We start from the raw sequence: 16,139 nt of genomic DNA on the forward strand, positions 1-16,139 counted from the left end.
GCACTCCCAAGCGGCGCACTGTAGCAGTGCGCCACCGGGCCGGCCCATCTGGGGGCCTGACTTTCTTACTCCAGCAGGAGTAGAATTCAGTGGTGTAAATCCTGGAGTGAGACAGAACTGGATTTGAATTCCAGCACTGCCATGTAGCAGTGGTGTGTCCAAGAGCAAGATATGAAACGTCACGGAGCCTCAGTCTCCTCACTTGTAGAATGGAGGGGATAGCAGAACCTGTTCCACAGGGTTGTGGTGAGGCCTAACCGGAGTCGTGCAGACCCAGTGCTCAGCACAGCTTCTGGCCCTCAATCAGAGATGTGCCGTGTACTTCCCAGGCCTGCATAGAAAAGGCAGTTAACATGCAACTNGGGCCGGTCTGGCGCGCTGGCTTTCCTGGCCTTTGTTGTCTGGGCTGATCGTTTGTTCCCGTAGCCGGGCTTGGGCGCTCTCGGGAGTCCTCCTCTGTGTCGGCCCCAAAACCTCGAACCTGCTGCCACTTGTTTGTCGATGTAGGATCGTTGTTGAAAGAATTATTCGCCTTTTGTTGCTCTTGGAAATGCAATCAATACTCTGGTATCACAGCGCACGGCTCACAGGATCGCGCTGTCTCCTGTCACGGCCGCTCCAGACCCGTCGCCATCTTAGAATCAGAAGGCCTGAATTATCAAGATTTTAGATTTTTGCCTGACAAGTTTTTCTCCCTATTACTGAAACAAAAGTATTCTAAACCACTGTATAAATTGGGAGATTTAAGTTGATCATCTGCCTTGCAAAGAACCCTGACTAATGAGTAAATAAAATAAAGTTCAGATAGTTTTTATTTCAAATTTTTATTTATTATTAGCATATTCATTCTTACAAATCATGATATTTCTTTATACTCTTTGCGCAACCTATCAAGTTCAGATAGTTTTAAAGGGAAGCCAAGCTAGCTCTGCCACTGTGAGAAATATTATCATTATCTTCTATGTAAGTGTACAAATAATATAAAATAATAATATAAACTACAGACTATTAGATTATTAGTCCTTTGAAAATTATAAGTGTACCATGAAAGAATTCTAAGTTCTAGGCACTTTAAGCATTTTCATTAAAATGTTCTGCATATGCTTTCTATATGATCAAGCCTTTAGGTAAAATACCTGATCTTCAGAAATGCAAAAGGATTTCCAGATATAGTAAAAGTCCTTGTTTTCTTATGATTACAAAATATATTTTCTATATCATAAATTGATAGTAAGCATATCATGTACTAGTAATAACAACTAAAGATTGAAGCGAATATACTCAACAAAAAGCCCTTATAAAAGAACACACATTCATGTTTTGAAATATGATATACCTAAAACCATGGCCAATGTTCAGCCAGGAAGCACCCGTCAGGGCCCCGTGGCTGTTTCTGAAATCCTGTGTTCTGGATGGTCAGAGTCTGGGCCTCACCAGTTGTTTGCATTATAATCCCTACTTAGAACTCTATAGAACTCTGTAGAATTGGTAAACATAAAAAGGTAGCTCAAAAATGTCAGACATAAATGTCAAACATTTTCATTATAATCCCTACTTATAACTCTATAGAACCACTAATTGGTAAACATAAGAAGATAGCTCAAAAATGTCAGACATAAAAAGATATTGCAATTACCAACAGGTTGCTGTAGGAGAAACTGGTGACTCTTGTTGATACTTAAGGATAAACATCATTGTCAATAAAAGTAACAATTTGGTTACCAAATAGCTTTCCTAAAAGCACTCCCATACCAAGAAATGCACATCAATAAATGTTATTAAATTTGGGCATTTAGAATAGTCTAGTTAAAAATTTTTAAAAAGCTAGAATATGTTAAAGCAAAATACTGCCTAATATGAATGTCTTAGGGTGGTGTTTGGCTGGTGGCCGGCTTGGATCTGGCCTGTATATTCAGCACATAATCATGCCGGAAAGACGAGCGGACAGTGCGATTCATCAGGGGCTGCAGGGGGCGGAAGTTGTCCACCATTTTTTTCTCTTGCTCCCCCTTGGAAGTGAAAAGCAGGGTCCGAAATTGCTCAAGCTAGAAATAGAAACAGAAAGCATAAATAATTTTAATAGAAAACCAGCTTTACCTTATGAATAAATTACTTCCATTTTTACAATTCTGAAATATTTGCTTCAGCTTGGATACCAGAGAACTTATTTCTGGGTAAGGATGCCTTTACCATTTGACAGGGAATAAAATGCCTGGTTGTTGTTGTGTGGGGAGAGCAGCAGGAGGTGGTAAAACTGGTGGAGCCCTTCGGATCCAAACAGTGGGGTCAAAGGCCCTGTCCCCCATATATTAGCCATTTACCAAGGAATCGCATCTTTAAATGAGCGAAGTAGCCAGCTTAGAAGATAATAAAGGAAAGAACTGATGCATATAGTAACAGTGCAAAAAAATGCCTTTTTTTTTAAAAATTGAACTGAAGTGTCAACATAAAAAATGTATTCTCGATTGCCTGTCACACCTGGGCATGGTGGGCAAAGCAATGTATATAGATGTCTTAACTGGCAGTGGCATGCTCCCTGCTGGTGCTGCCCTATAGAACTTTCTGCAATGATGGAAATGTCCTCTGCATGGTCCATTCTGGTAGCCACAAGCCACAAGCCACATATGGCTAGTGAGCACGTAAAATGTGGCTAGTGTGACTAAGGACTTAAATTTTTTATTTAATTTAATTGAAATTTACGTATATTTAAATTTAAATTTAACATGTGGCTGGTGGCTAATGTATTGGACAGTACAGCTCAACACAAAAGGAGCAACCCAAACTATCAAGGGCTTGTTCTCTGACGTGACCTCAATCAATAGCCCCTTGGCTTTCTGGGCAACCGTGCTATGGAACACTTTATTTCATGCCAGCCAGGAACCCGTTCACATTTCCCCTCAGTCAATCCGGCTTACTGTAGCTGGGGAGAAGATAGCCTGGGACACAGTCAGCAAGCATGTGATTTGTTTGGAACAAAGACTTCAGGCCAAGTATAGCTGAAGAGTCAGGACTATGACCAGAGGCAAGCACTGGACACAATGGCTGCACTTGCAAATGACACATATGCCCTCTTTAATTAGGAAGCTGTGCAAGTAGCTAATGTTTATTTTTATTCAGCTAATTGCGAAAGATTTGAAATAGCTCAGGTACCAGTAACATAGGACATTAGATCTATAAAATTGACTCGTATGTAGCCCTTAAAAATAATATTGAAGATAATGTTTATTATCTAGAAAATGTTCCACACATCACTGAATAAAAGGAGCAGTAAAATGGTATGTATAGAATGATTCCATGTTATAAAAATGATGCATATTTATATAGGCAAAGGACCAGAAGGATTTATGTATATCTGTATAGATAAAAGACCAGAGGATTTACCCAAACAATGATTAAACTGAATGGTAAGATTATAGGCAACTAGAATTATAAATGACAGGTAACATTTTTTTTCTTACTAAATTTTCTGTATTGAAATTTTATTTAAAAAGTCCTGTACCAGCCAGCCACAGGACAAAAAAAAAAAAAAGAAAAGTCCTCATATGGGCCACTGACCCTCTGATTTATTTACTTTATTTATTTTTCAGTGTTATGTCAATTTTTTAATATGAAAGACAGTAGTAGACTAAATGTACAGGCCACAAAGCCCAGGCTTATGGGCTCAAGCTCTGTATTTTGTCATTTGTGGTCTTCATCATACAGAAATTTTTTTCGAAAATTATGTAGTCTAATTTACTAGTTGCTTTCTTTAAGACTTCTGGTTTCAATTTATAGTAAGAAAAGCTTCCTTCATTTGGAGGTATGAAAGGATTTTCCTCTGCTTATTCTAGTACTTTTATGGTGGTACTTTTTACATTTAATACATCTGTGATATATTCTTGTATAAGGCTTCAATTTTTTCTCCCAAATATCTGCTCAGTTGTTCCCCAGCAGCATGTACTGAATACTCTATCTTTTTCCCCTCATTGAGCTGAGACGCTATCTTTATCACAAGATAAATTCTCGTATGTATTTGGACATATTTCTGAACTTACTATTTTCTTCCTGTGAAGATTAATTTTATGTGTCAACTTGACTAGGCCATGGGGTGCCTAGATATTCGGTTAAACATTCTGAGAGTGTCTGTGCGAGTGTTTCCAGATGAGATTAGCATTTGAATTGGCAAACTGAGTAAAGCAAATCGCCCTCCCCGATGTGGGTGGGCATCATCCAATCCAATGAAGGCCTGAATAGAACAAAAAGGCAGAGGAAGGTTAAATTTGCTTTCTGCCTACTGCTTGAGCTGGGGCATCGATCTTCTCCTGCCTTTGAAGCTCCTGGTTCTCAGGCCTTCAGACGTGGACTGGAATCTACATCATCAGCTCTCTGGCTATCAGGCCTTTGAACTACACCACTGGCTTTCTTGGGTCTCCAGCTTACAGATGTCATATTGTGGGATTCTCAGCCTCCATAATTGCATAAGCCAATACCTTATGATAAATCTCTTTCTCTGTCTCTATCTTTATCTCTCCTGTTGGTTCTGTTTCTCTGGAGAACCCTGCCTAATACACTTCCCTTGATTGATCTCTTTATTCGTGTGCCTGTCCCATGTTACTTAATTATTGAGGCTTTATAACCTTGTGAGTTTAATCATTCCTCATTTTCTTTTTAAAGATATTTTCTGGCTATTCACATTTGTTTTTACACGAGTTTAGAAGTAGCATATCTATTTAAAAGTCCTATTAGTATGTTTATTGGGACCACATTAAATTTATGGAGAATAAACAATTCATGGAGAATAACAACTTAAGGAGAATTGACATCAAAGGTGTCTTTATGATGTCTTCCTCTCCAATAATATGGCATTAGTTTTATTAATTCAAGTCTCTTTTGTGTCCTTCAGGAACATTTTAAGTTTTCATGTTAACTTTCCTTGTTAAACTTATTCCAAAGTATTTTATAGTTTTGATTCCATTATAAATAGGTTTTTTTTCCCATTATATCATTACATCATTGTATCTTTTAGCTGACTGTATAATAAAAAAACTGGAAGCTTTTGTTCTTGTGAAAATTCTTTGTAATTAATAAAAATGCCATAAAGCAAGTATGAGCAAAAATTATTTTAGTTTAGTTATATTATGAATTAAACAGGATTTTGTTGTATTGACAAAGTAACCACCATTTATACGTAGTTTTTAAGGGAAAAATAAATCCCAAGATCAGAACAACTAACTTACATTAAAATTTCCAAGCAGATGTTGTTGGATTCTGTTTTTATCTTGAGATTCTACAGCAAAACTCTCTTAAGGATTTTAAAGGGTTTTGAATATGAAGGGATTAAAATATACCACCCCGGGATATTGACTATTTAAGTTAAAGACATTTGAGAAATAGCAGATGCAAAAAGATCACTTTGACCTTCATGCTGTTTCTTAAAAGCAGAAGATGAAATTTCCATGTGAAACACGCCCTTTCTATACTAGAAAGATGCAACATCATTACCCTCAAGGATGAGAAGTTGACACAGACAGAATGCTGTACAGATCTTGTTAGGATCACTCATCTTTTAAGCCCCCCCTACATAATTTAGTTGCTTCTTTGCAACTTAGTACTCTTTGTCCAATTCAGTATATAAGGAACTCACTCTACTTCTTTGGGTCTTCATTTCTTTATAAGGACTCCTATGCCACGTAAAATTTTTATTATGCTTTTCTCCTGTTCCTGTTAATCTGTATTATGTCAATTTAATTCTTGAACCCAGCTGGGACCCTAAGAGGATGGTGGTGGAGTTTTTCCATCCCTGCAAACACATCCATTTCCAGTCTTCACTCTTCCATTTAAAAGAGTCTTGACTATATAGAGATTCATAAAATTATTTGTAAAACACGCAATGCATAAAACATATGTCACTGTCCAGTACAGAAGAAAAAAGCTTATGTTCTTCTATGCTTTAGCTCTTCCCTATAGTTAATTTGAAGCATCCCCAAATTCATCTGCAAACTGAAACAAGACATTAGCATATTTCAATAAAAATGTACAAGCATTACAAGACATTAAAACTGATGCCAAAGTTTGAGCCCAGCCTTGTTTTAAACAGGCAGACTAGGATTTCCTTAGGTGGAAATTGTGGAAAGAATGTACCTGATCATGATCAACTTCGACTGGCTGCTTCTTAATGATCCAGGTGACAGACTCGGAGAGGGGCGGGGTAGTCAGAGATCCTGAATAGGTCCAGTAATCCGGGCAGGTGGGCATCAGGCATGAAGGGTTGAATGACCCAAATTCCACGAGGGTGTCCTGGCCAAGAGACGGGGGTCACCAAGTCATTATTTAGTGGTGAAACACTCAGGAATCGCATGACGAGGTGATGATTCTTATGGTTGTCCAGGTACCAGCAGTGGTCCTGGGTACCTCTGGGTACCTCTGGGCAGCTCCCTGAAGAGTCACTGTTTGGGACAGAATCATGCCCACGCTTTGTTTCTGTAATCAGCTGTGTATTTCTGTTACTCCTCAGTGGGAAAACAGCCCAAACCTTGTTCTTCCTCAATTCTAGTGAGTTTAGTTTCCTCTGAGTATCGTTGGGAGGTATTAGGCATTGGCTGGTGCAGAAACAAGGAGGCTTCTTAGCTTCCCCCCCCCACCCCGCCCTTTCCAAGAGAGACTAACAAAGAATTGTCCCTTTAAAATGAAATGCAAATCAGGAGGAGCCACAATCCTGGACTAACGGGAGAGACAGAGAAAGGGAAAAAGAGGGAGATGGAAAGGAGAAAGAGGTAGAGGGACAGAGGGATGGGGGAATATATGGACTTCCAGGAAGAGGCCCCTTTGGGATTCTGAATATTGAAGAATTAATCTTGGGGGTTGGACAAAGGTATCCAGCCTGAAGGAGAGGAGTCATTTTTCTTTATAGCTGGACAAGTCAAGTTTCTGTAAAACTTTTCTCTGCTCTCCACCTTGGGAGGGCAGCTAGAGAGAAGAAGGCTGCGCTGAGTGTTTTCACAAGGACTTAGAAGGAACCAGTGCATCAGGAACAGAACAGAGGACAGCAGTATGTTCCTAAATCCCCAAGTCCTCAGAGGCATGGCAGTAAAACCAGAAAGCTCAGTGATCACCAACGCAATCACTTCTGCTCCCTGTAATGTGACCCGAGGCCAGGGGCTCTTTCAACACAGCATCATAAATAGCAAGTCTCCTTCTAAGGCAATGTTCAAAGAGAGCCTGAATACAGTTCACTTAATTATACTTCCTGATTCAAAGTGCCTTGTTAATGTCTCCATTCTGAGATTGAAACACAAGATATATTTCAAGTGACTTAGGAAAAAAATATTACCTTATGCTTAATTGATGGCAAAATATCCACCAACTTCTGTAGTTCTTTATGATGCTTGCCTAGCTAAAGAACAATCAATGAGAAAGTATTAAAAACAATGGACATCTCGGTGTAAAAACTCTAACAAAATGGGAATTCAAATTAACCACCTGGTGATTACATAAAAACAAACCACAGGGTTGAAACACTTACACTGGTAATTTAGAATGTTATTATAAACATCTCTAAATTAAATCAGACACAGAACAAATGAGCAGGCTCTTTGCTGACAAGGTCAGCGTGCCTGCAGGGAAAGGTGCCCCCAGTTCCATTTAAGTGTCAGTTCTTCAACTGACATTTACATTAATTAAAATTAAATAAAATTAAAAATTGTTCCACATTTGCAGTAGCCACATTTCAAGTGCTCAATGGCCACATGTGGCTTGCAACTACTCCATTGAACTGTGCATTTTTATCCTATTTGAAATATATTTGTAACAATCTTGTATTTTAACCATTGTTTATTTTCATCAGTGTATTGATCCCACTATTCTTAAAGTAAATAACAATATTGTAATGTTCTATCTTTTTATGCTAGGATACAAAACATCATTTAAAGTTGGTGAGATTTTTGTTACCTTTAAAAATACTCCTATCACAGCCAAACCATCTTCTTCCAGTGCTGCATCCTCGAAGCTTTCAAATTTGACAGCATTCCAATGCACCAAGTGCAACTGAAACACCATTAAAAGAGGGTTTAACACATGACCATACAGGATTGCTCCAAAATAAACTGAGAGTCTCATTCCACATATGATATTTAAACATGTTTCCTCACCCAACATAAAGCCACTGAGAAAAGCATATGACAAACTGCTACAAAATGAAATAATAATAAAGAACAGGAAGAAATTTAGGCAAGAGCAGCAATTAATACTACTTAGGAATAGAGGGATTTATATGGGGAAAAAATAAAAGAAAATTCATATAGCAAAATAACATTTTAGTGAGGGATTAACATCTGTCCCTTGCCATCCTGATTTGCAAGAAATGCTAATATCTAAAAGCCTTTTTTGCATCTAAAGGAGAGAAGGTGTTTATACTGAGAGAAGTAGATTCTCCCTATGGAAATTAAACAGGAGTTGAAGACAAATTTCTTCTTTGAAGGATAACCACTTGAAATGTATTTTTATTTTTAACATAACATTTAAAACTAAATTAGGGAAAAATTTGTCAAGAGATTCTATTTCTTTATGCTTTCCTTATATTTCCCTACAAATTATTCCTCATCCGTCATTCATGAATGATTATCATCCAGCTTCCCGAGTGAGACATCTCGAGGTCACGGCTAAATTCACCTTCTCTCCAGAAGAGGACCCAACCTCCAAGTAATGTTGCTTTTATTTCAGAAATGCTTGATAAATCTTGCTCTTTTTCTCTATTTCTATTGCCACAGCCTTCATTTAGGCTCCCACCGTCTCTCATTTGGATTAACCTAACCTTTTTTTTTTTAAAAAGATGATCGGTAAGGGGATCTTAACCCTTGATTTGGTGTTGTCAGCACCATGCTCAGTCAGTGAGCCAACCAGCCATCCCTATATGGGACCCGAACCCGTGGCCTTGGTGTTACCAGCACCGCACTCTCCCGAGTGAGCCACGGGCCGGCCCCAGGATTAACCTGACCTTGGGGCCCTGCACTGTTGCCTGGGTGATTACTTTAGGCTGTGATTTAAGCCTAGCTTAGAATTCTTTCAGAATATTAAGGTTCATTTCAGCTATATTATTTGAGATGAGGGAAGTTACCATTTTTACATGTCTAATCTGGGAATGATCAAATATGTCCCTGAGGGAGCTATTTACATTCACAGGAATCACCTGATTCTTCCTGATAATTTCTTAGACCTAGAAACCTCAGAAGTATCCCCACTTCTCCACACATATCACTCTTCCTGACCTTACATACCTCTGCTGGGTAGCATTTGCTGTCCACGGTGTGCTCAGAGCCCCAGGCGTTGATGGCTCCCCAGTGAAAATGGAACTGCTTCAATCGGTAGTTGTGTTCCAGGGGTCCTCCCTCAATCACTGAAATGGCACATCCAAAAATTCAGGGGACGGTTATTTATGGGACTGTGGGGGAAAGGCTAATCTGTGGGTGGACTCTTTATGTGGACTGTCTTAAATGGAGTATGCTGTATTATATACAAGTGTTTAATAAACTGGATTTCCATGTGGTTGATGCAAGACTGAGTTGACACCAAGATTCAACCACATTGCAAGCTACATACAATTGTTAAAGGCCAGTTCTTGACTTATCTTTATATTCTATTTTTACTGTGTCTGGTTTTCTTTTATGTGCAATAAAATGCAAATTTCAGCATATTTATCCAACACAATCTCCTAAAACTGAAATATAAGGACAAAAGATACTCTCCTTTTATGTACTGACACTTTGCTTTTCACTTTTTTTTTTTTTCCTTTTTGTCTTTTTTCGTGTCCGGCAACGGATCGCAACCCTCAGTGTCACGCCCGTACCGGACCGGGACCGGCAACGGGATCGCAACCCTCGGTGTTGGGCCCGCACCTCGCTCAGCCAGTGAGCGGGAACCGGTCTGTATGTGGGATCCGAACCCTCGGCGGGAGCGCCACTGCACTCCCAAGCGGCGCACTGTAGCAGTGCGCCACCGGGCTGGCCCTGCTTTTCACTTTTTGAAGCTATCAGTGTTTCTTTCCCCTTCATTGAACTGCAATAGGAAATTTACAAGCCAAAAATGATCACCTGAGAGATGTTGGTCAAAGGGTACAAAGTTTCAGTTAGAGAGGAAGAATTTTTCAAGATCCTTTGCACAGCATGCTCACCATAGTTAATAACAATGTATGTTTCAAAATTGCTAAAAGAGTAGATTTTAAATGTTTTTACTACAAAAAAATGATAAGTATGTGAGGTGATGGGTATGTTAATTAGTTTGCTATAATCATTCCATACTGTATACTTATGTTAAAACATCACATTGTACCCCATAAATATATATAATTATTGTCAACTAAAAAACCAAAAATTGTCACCTAGCTCCCATTGGACAGAATGAACAATGTTAGCCATCCATACACTTTACCACTGTTCTTACCGTGGTGGATAATAAATAGCTTTTGTTTAGACTAGGCTGTTCTGGAACTTGTGAAATCAATACATGATAGGCAAAATATTCAGTTAAGACAAGTTTATTTGTTTTTTTTTTTCTTTTTGTCCTTTTTTTGAGACCGGCCGCACCGCGCTCAGCCAGTGAGTGCTGTGAGTGCACCGGTCATCCCTATATAGGATCCGAACCCGCAGCGGGAGCGCTGCTGTGCTCCCATCGCCACCCTCTCCCGAGTGCGCCACGGGCTCGGCCCTAAGACAAGTTTTTAAAGTCATCCTTCCTGATTTTTTTTCTTAAATTTGCCAAGGCCTTTTAGTTCCTCATTTCTTCCATCCCCTCAGACCCTGGCAATGAACAACACTAAAACTATCCATCTCATCCAGTTTAATGATTTTTACTGTTTATTACATCATTAGTTTAATTGTATGCACACAAATAAACAAGAACAGCGATCCCAAGGACCAAATACACAGAATACGTCACGCAGTGGTCTGTTATGTATCTTACCACTTTTGAAAAGTACTTACATAATTTCCTCTAAAAAAAGTTTTGTAAGAGGCACGTGAAGATACCAATGACCACTTCTGTTTGGGGGAGGGGGGCAGGAAAGATGCAGAGAATAATACCACATGATTCACTAATAGGAGGACTGTAAAAAAAAAAAAATCTTATTTTTCTATGTCAGCTGTATATTGTGAGCACGATTTTGGCAAATACTGAATCCAATCTGTTGAACAAAATTGAAGTTCTGGTCCCAAGTTAACTGACCAGGGCAGTGGAAAGGGCTAGCTTTTCTGTCCTATCCCTAGAACAATACTGGCAACATTTCCTGCACCCTAACTGTGTCTCCTCCAAAGATAATGAGCAGGACAGAGAAGAGACATCACCAATGGGTGGCTGCAAGGGAAGGGAAGGGTGCAGAATTCGTCTTCAGGTGTGTTTTGACTCACCCACACAGTGTTGATTCACAAAGTACTAAACACATTTTGTAATTAGATATCAACATTTAAAGCTGGGCAATTTCATATAAAAACCCACATTTCCAATTTGACCTGTGAAAACGAGATGCCCTGGCCATGATGGGCACACAATCCCACTGGGAGACAGTAGGCCGCCCCTTTAGATAGGTCTTCACTGTCGACGAGCTGCCATTTTTCTCAAACTCTCACAGCCTTGCTCATTCTCATTAATTCCCTGGCCTGTGGGTATGTCTACATTCGTGAGCCTTGGGACAGAAGTTAGAGGCCCAGGCATCTGACTCAGGCACTTGCTAGCTAGAAAGATCATTAAGTCCTCACCATGTGCTGGACACCAAAACAAATTGTACACAAGGGAGAGAGGAGACAGGGAGGTAATTCTACTGTATAATGTGGCTAAGAGTATGTAGTATGTAGGACAAGGACCTCAGTTTGAATTAATCGGCTATGTGTCATTAGCCATGTGTGCTGGCAGCTTCTTAGCCGATGCCCAATGATCCGCATCTCCTGGTATTCACAATTTTGTATAATCCCCTCCCTGAGTGTGAGCTGGATCTCATGACTTGCTTCTAAGGGCAAAAGTGATGGGATGTCACCTTTAGGATTAGGTTACAGAAAGACTCTGGCTTCCATCCTGCTTGCCCTCCCTGACTTTGCTTGCTTGCTTTGATGAAGGCAGTTGCCATGTTGTGAGCTGCCCTATGGAGAGGCCCACATGGCAAGGACATGACAGTGGCCCCTGCCATCAGTCCCCAAGAATGAAGGCCCTGAGACAAACTGAATCCCACTAATAGCCACTTGAGTGAGTTTGGAAGAGGATCCTTTGCCAGAGGAGCCTTGAGACGAGACCCCAACCAAGGCTAACATCTTGATCACAGCCCTATGAGAGACCCAGAGCCAGAGCACCAAGCTAAACTGTGCCCTGATTCCCAGTCGATGAGCGTGGTCTGAAAAACGCTCCATGAATGGGCTCTTGCCTACCTCTGAACTTGTTCTTCTGCTGCCTCCTTCCTACACTTTACACACAGCAATACCTAACACGAGCATCACACTGCCTCACCCTTCCACCTCCACAAAGACTGCCCAGATGTCACCTCCACCTTCTCCCACCAGCCCCACATGCATACCTCCGTCACAGCACTTAGCACTCTGCATGAGCATCATCTCATCTAGGTTCTATCTCCCAACCACACTCTTAACTCTCTTAAGGCAGGGACCATCCCTTCTTCCTCTTTCTATTCTGAGCACCTGGCACAGTGCGTGGCACTTAGTAGATCCACAATGAAACCAGGAACTAAAGAAATAGACTGTCAAGTGTCTGTTGGTTTTGTTAATTAGGATGTTACTGGTAACCTCGGCAAGAGCCAAGGAAAAGGGTGGGGTCAGGTGGGGCAGATGACTGGATGAGAAGGGGAAGTATAGTCATCAAGAAACGGGGCAGAGAAGGAAGACAGAAGATAGTGAATTAGAGAGCAGAACAGTCATAAGATCTATCAGATAAGTATATACTTATGTATTTGAGGTTACAGATATTTTGTTTTTCCTGTGCTGTAAAATGAGAAAGGATTAAACTTATAAAAAAATAGGTAACAAATATAAAACATCTAGCATAGAGTCTGGCTTACAATAAGCAATCTCTGTAATGTTCACTACCCTCTTTTGCTTTTCAATGCGTAAGTGAAGGAGCTAGCAGAGAAAAAGATGAAGAGAAAGGTAATACACAAAACCATAAAAGTAAATGCGGGAAATGGGCATGAGGAATCTTTCTGGGGTGATGGAAATGTTCTAAAATTGGATCAGGTGATAGATGTTACACAACTCTGTAAATTTACTAAAAATCATTAAATTATTTTTAGTTTTTAAAGTAAATGTAGGACCAAAAATAGGGAAGGAGAACTTAAAATGTTTGTGAAAGCATTCTTACTAGGTTCACTGGCAATGCCCCCATCAAAGTGCAAAGTAAGTGAAGTGGGATGGGGCAGGAAGTACCTGTAGAAGGAGAACAATGGGATTCACCTGTCCTTCTCGTTAATGCCTGTGGACATTGCCAGTAAGGGGAATTTCAGCGGTGATAATTTACAGGAATCATCCATGTTAGCCCAGGGATAATTTAGCGCCCTTCCCCATGATATTTTTTTTTTAATCTCTCATACTCACTCATTAAAATCATTTACTTGTCCTACTTAGGGGAACCAAATAACTAAACAATACCCAGCAGAGGATAGTGGTATGAGATGCTCACATACCTTCTCTTATAATCCTTGTAATTTCTGTAAGGTAGGTCATGTCGACCCCTCTTTCATTCCAGATTTTAGTAATTTGAGTCTTCCCTTTTATTGTTTTCTTGGTCAACTTAACTGAAGGTTTGTCAACTTTGTTGATCTTCCCAAAGAAGCAACTTTTGATTTCTGCTCTGTTCTTTACTATGTCCTTCTTTCTGCTTGCTTTGGGTTCAGTTTGCCCTTTCTAGTTTCTTAAGGTGGAAAGCTAGGTTACTGATTTGAGAAAGTTCTTCTCTACTACATGCATTTTCATCTATAAATTTCCCTTTAAGCACTGCTTTAGCTGCATCCCATAAGGTTTGGTATGATTCATTTTTGTCACATACCTTCCCCAGATCCTTTACCTTGCACTTTATCCCAGATCTTTATAAAGCACACTTTAGCAGCATTTCTTAGGTGCTGTTTTTTTGTCAGCACCACGCTCACCCAGTGAGCAAACCGGCCATCCCTATATGGGATCCGAACCTGTGGCCTTGGTGTTATCAGCACCACACTCTCCCGAGTGAGCCACAGGCCAGCCCCGGTGCTGTTTTTTTGTATTTTGAAATTTATAGACATTGATATTTATTAGATGCTTACTTTTCTAGAATTGTTTCTTGCCTTCATTTCTAGGATGTCTTTGCTTTCTTTTACTTTTTCTTTATTTTTTATATGTTCATTTGCTCTTTTTTCTTCTTTGAATGCTATTGATTATTTTGCAACAGCAGAAAGAAATAGCAGTGAAGAACAAGCAGGAAATAAGAGGCAGTCACTGAAATTTGAAAGAGAGAGAGAGAGATACTTATTAAAGATTGATGGTATCTTAAAGAAAATTATTAAAGCATAATAAAAAGGGACTATCAGTTTTAGTCCTTCCCAACCAAACAAGTGGACAATTACCAACCTCTCTACAATTTTTCTTGCATATTTTATAAAAACAGGGTGAGACTGACTCACCTAGGGAGGGCAGAATCAAAGAATGATTTAATCAGTTGGGTTTGTAGGTATTTAAAGAGCTATTATGATGAAAATGTGGGTCATTTGTTTTTCATCTGAGATTACCCATGAAAATGGGTAGATAAAGAATTCTTGAATCTATTGTTCAAAAGAAAAAGAGACAGCTAAAAAATAAAACAAACAGCTATTTGCCCCGGAAGTTCTTGGGCTCAACTCATTTGGTTAAGAAACACACTAAACAACTTCCTAAGATTTCCAACTCAATCAAGCAATGATATACAGTCCTCTCTTGGTAACTGTAGGGGATTGATTCCAGGACCCTGCTGATGGACGCTCAAGTCCCTGATAAAAAATGGCACAGTACTTGCATATAATCTATGTGTATCCTCCTGTATACTTTAAATCATCTATCTCTAGATTACTTATAATACCTAATACAATGCAAGTGCTATTAAATAGTTGTTATGCTGTATTTTTTTTTTTTTTTTTTAGCAGCTGGCCAGTACAGGGATCAAACCCTGGGCCTTGGTGTTATCAGCACCATGCTCTAACCAACTGAGCCAGCCCCTTGTATTGTTTTAACTTGTATAATCTTTTGTTATTGCATTGTTATTTTTATTTTATTTTTTAAAAATATTTCTGAGGGCCGAGCCCGTGGCGCACTCAGGAGAGTGCGGCGCTGGGAGCACAGCAGTGCTCCTGCTCTGGGTTCGGAGCCTATATAGGGATGACCGGTGCGCTCACAGCGCTCACTGGCTGAGCGTGGTGCGGCCGGTCTCAAAAAGGACAAAAAAAAAAAAAATTTTTGATCTGCTGTTGGTTTTATCCATTGATGTGGAACCCACAGATGTGGAGAGCCAACTGTATTCTATATTGGTAAGAGAAAGTCCCTAGACTGTCAAGGGCTTTAGAAAGCCCACCAATACCTAGGATCCTCAGAAGAAAAGAAAGAAGGTTGCCAGGTACCTAGATGAGATTGAGACTTGAAAGGATTGCTGCGCATCCAGAGTGAACGTATGAGAGTTGGTACTCTATAGACTGGATCTGCCCATCAGTTTAGCTCTGGCAAGGATAATGGTAGAGCTCTAAGGGAGACCAGTGGAGCTCACCAGAGTGCGAGATGGTCATCCGGAACACAGGAATTTAGTTTGCTGTTCTGAAGATTTCTGAAATCCTTATACACAACATAATATTATAAGCTTCCAGCTGAGATGGAAACACACTTGAGAGTTTTGGAAAAATGAGGAAAGATGCCCTTGACTCTGGAAGGAAAAGGAACAACTCCTTCCTTATTTGAGATACATCAGTTTGATGTTCAGGCTTGGGGGCTGTGTCATACCACAGAGGAGAAACAAAAGTATGGGAGACATGGACCCACCTATGCCCTTAAGGACAGACTCGAATACTTCCTGAATCACAGCAGAGAACCAGAGAGAAAGTAAGCCCATTCGAGGAGCAGTCTATTTGCAGTTGGGCCAGAGGGTCATGTCTAAGTATCAGAGCATCACTAGGAAAATGC

The 16,139-nt window shown here is 39.9% G+C and overlaps 1 protein-coding gene across 1 annotated transcript in view; it reads right to left on the reverse strand.

The window, feature by feature from the left end:
* Positions 1 to 805: 805 nt before the first annotated feature.
* The window catches only part of CA5B (carbonic anhydrase VB, mitochondrial), a 40,073-nt gene continuing 24,739 nt past the window's right edge, over positions 806 to 16,139 (reverse strand). Inside the window, exons 4-8 of the mRNA XM_008593187.1 lie at positions 9,252 to 9,370; positions 7,927 to 8,022; positions 7,310 to 7,372; positions 6,121 to 6,276; positions 806 to 2,045 (exon numbers count right to left, since the gene is read on the reverse strand). Of these exons, the coding sequence (XP_008591409.1) occupies positions 1,866 to 2,045; positions 6,121 to 6,276; positions 7,310 to 7,372; positions 7,927 to 8,022; positions 9,252 to 9,370 (614 nt within the window). The 3' untranslated portion in view covers positions 806 to 1,865. The remainder of the gene's footprint in view (positions 2,046 to 6,120; positions 6,277 to 7,309; positions 7,373 to 7,926; positions 8,023 to 9,251; positions 9,371 to 16,139) is intronic.

The sequence above is a fragment of the Galeopterus variegatus genome, unplaced genomic scaffold (genome assembly GCF_000696425.1).
Source record: "Galeopterus variegatus unplaced genomic scaffold, G_variegatus-3.0.2 Scaffold8856, whole genome shotgun sequence".
Lineage (NCBI taxonomy): Eukaryota > Metazoa > Chordata > Mammalia > Dermoptera > Cynocephalidae > Galeopterus > Galeopterus variegatus.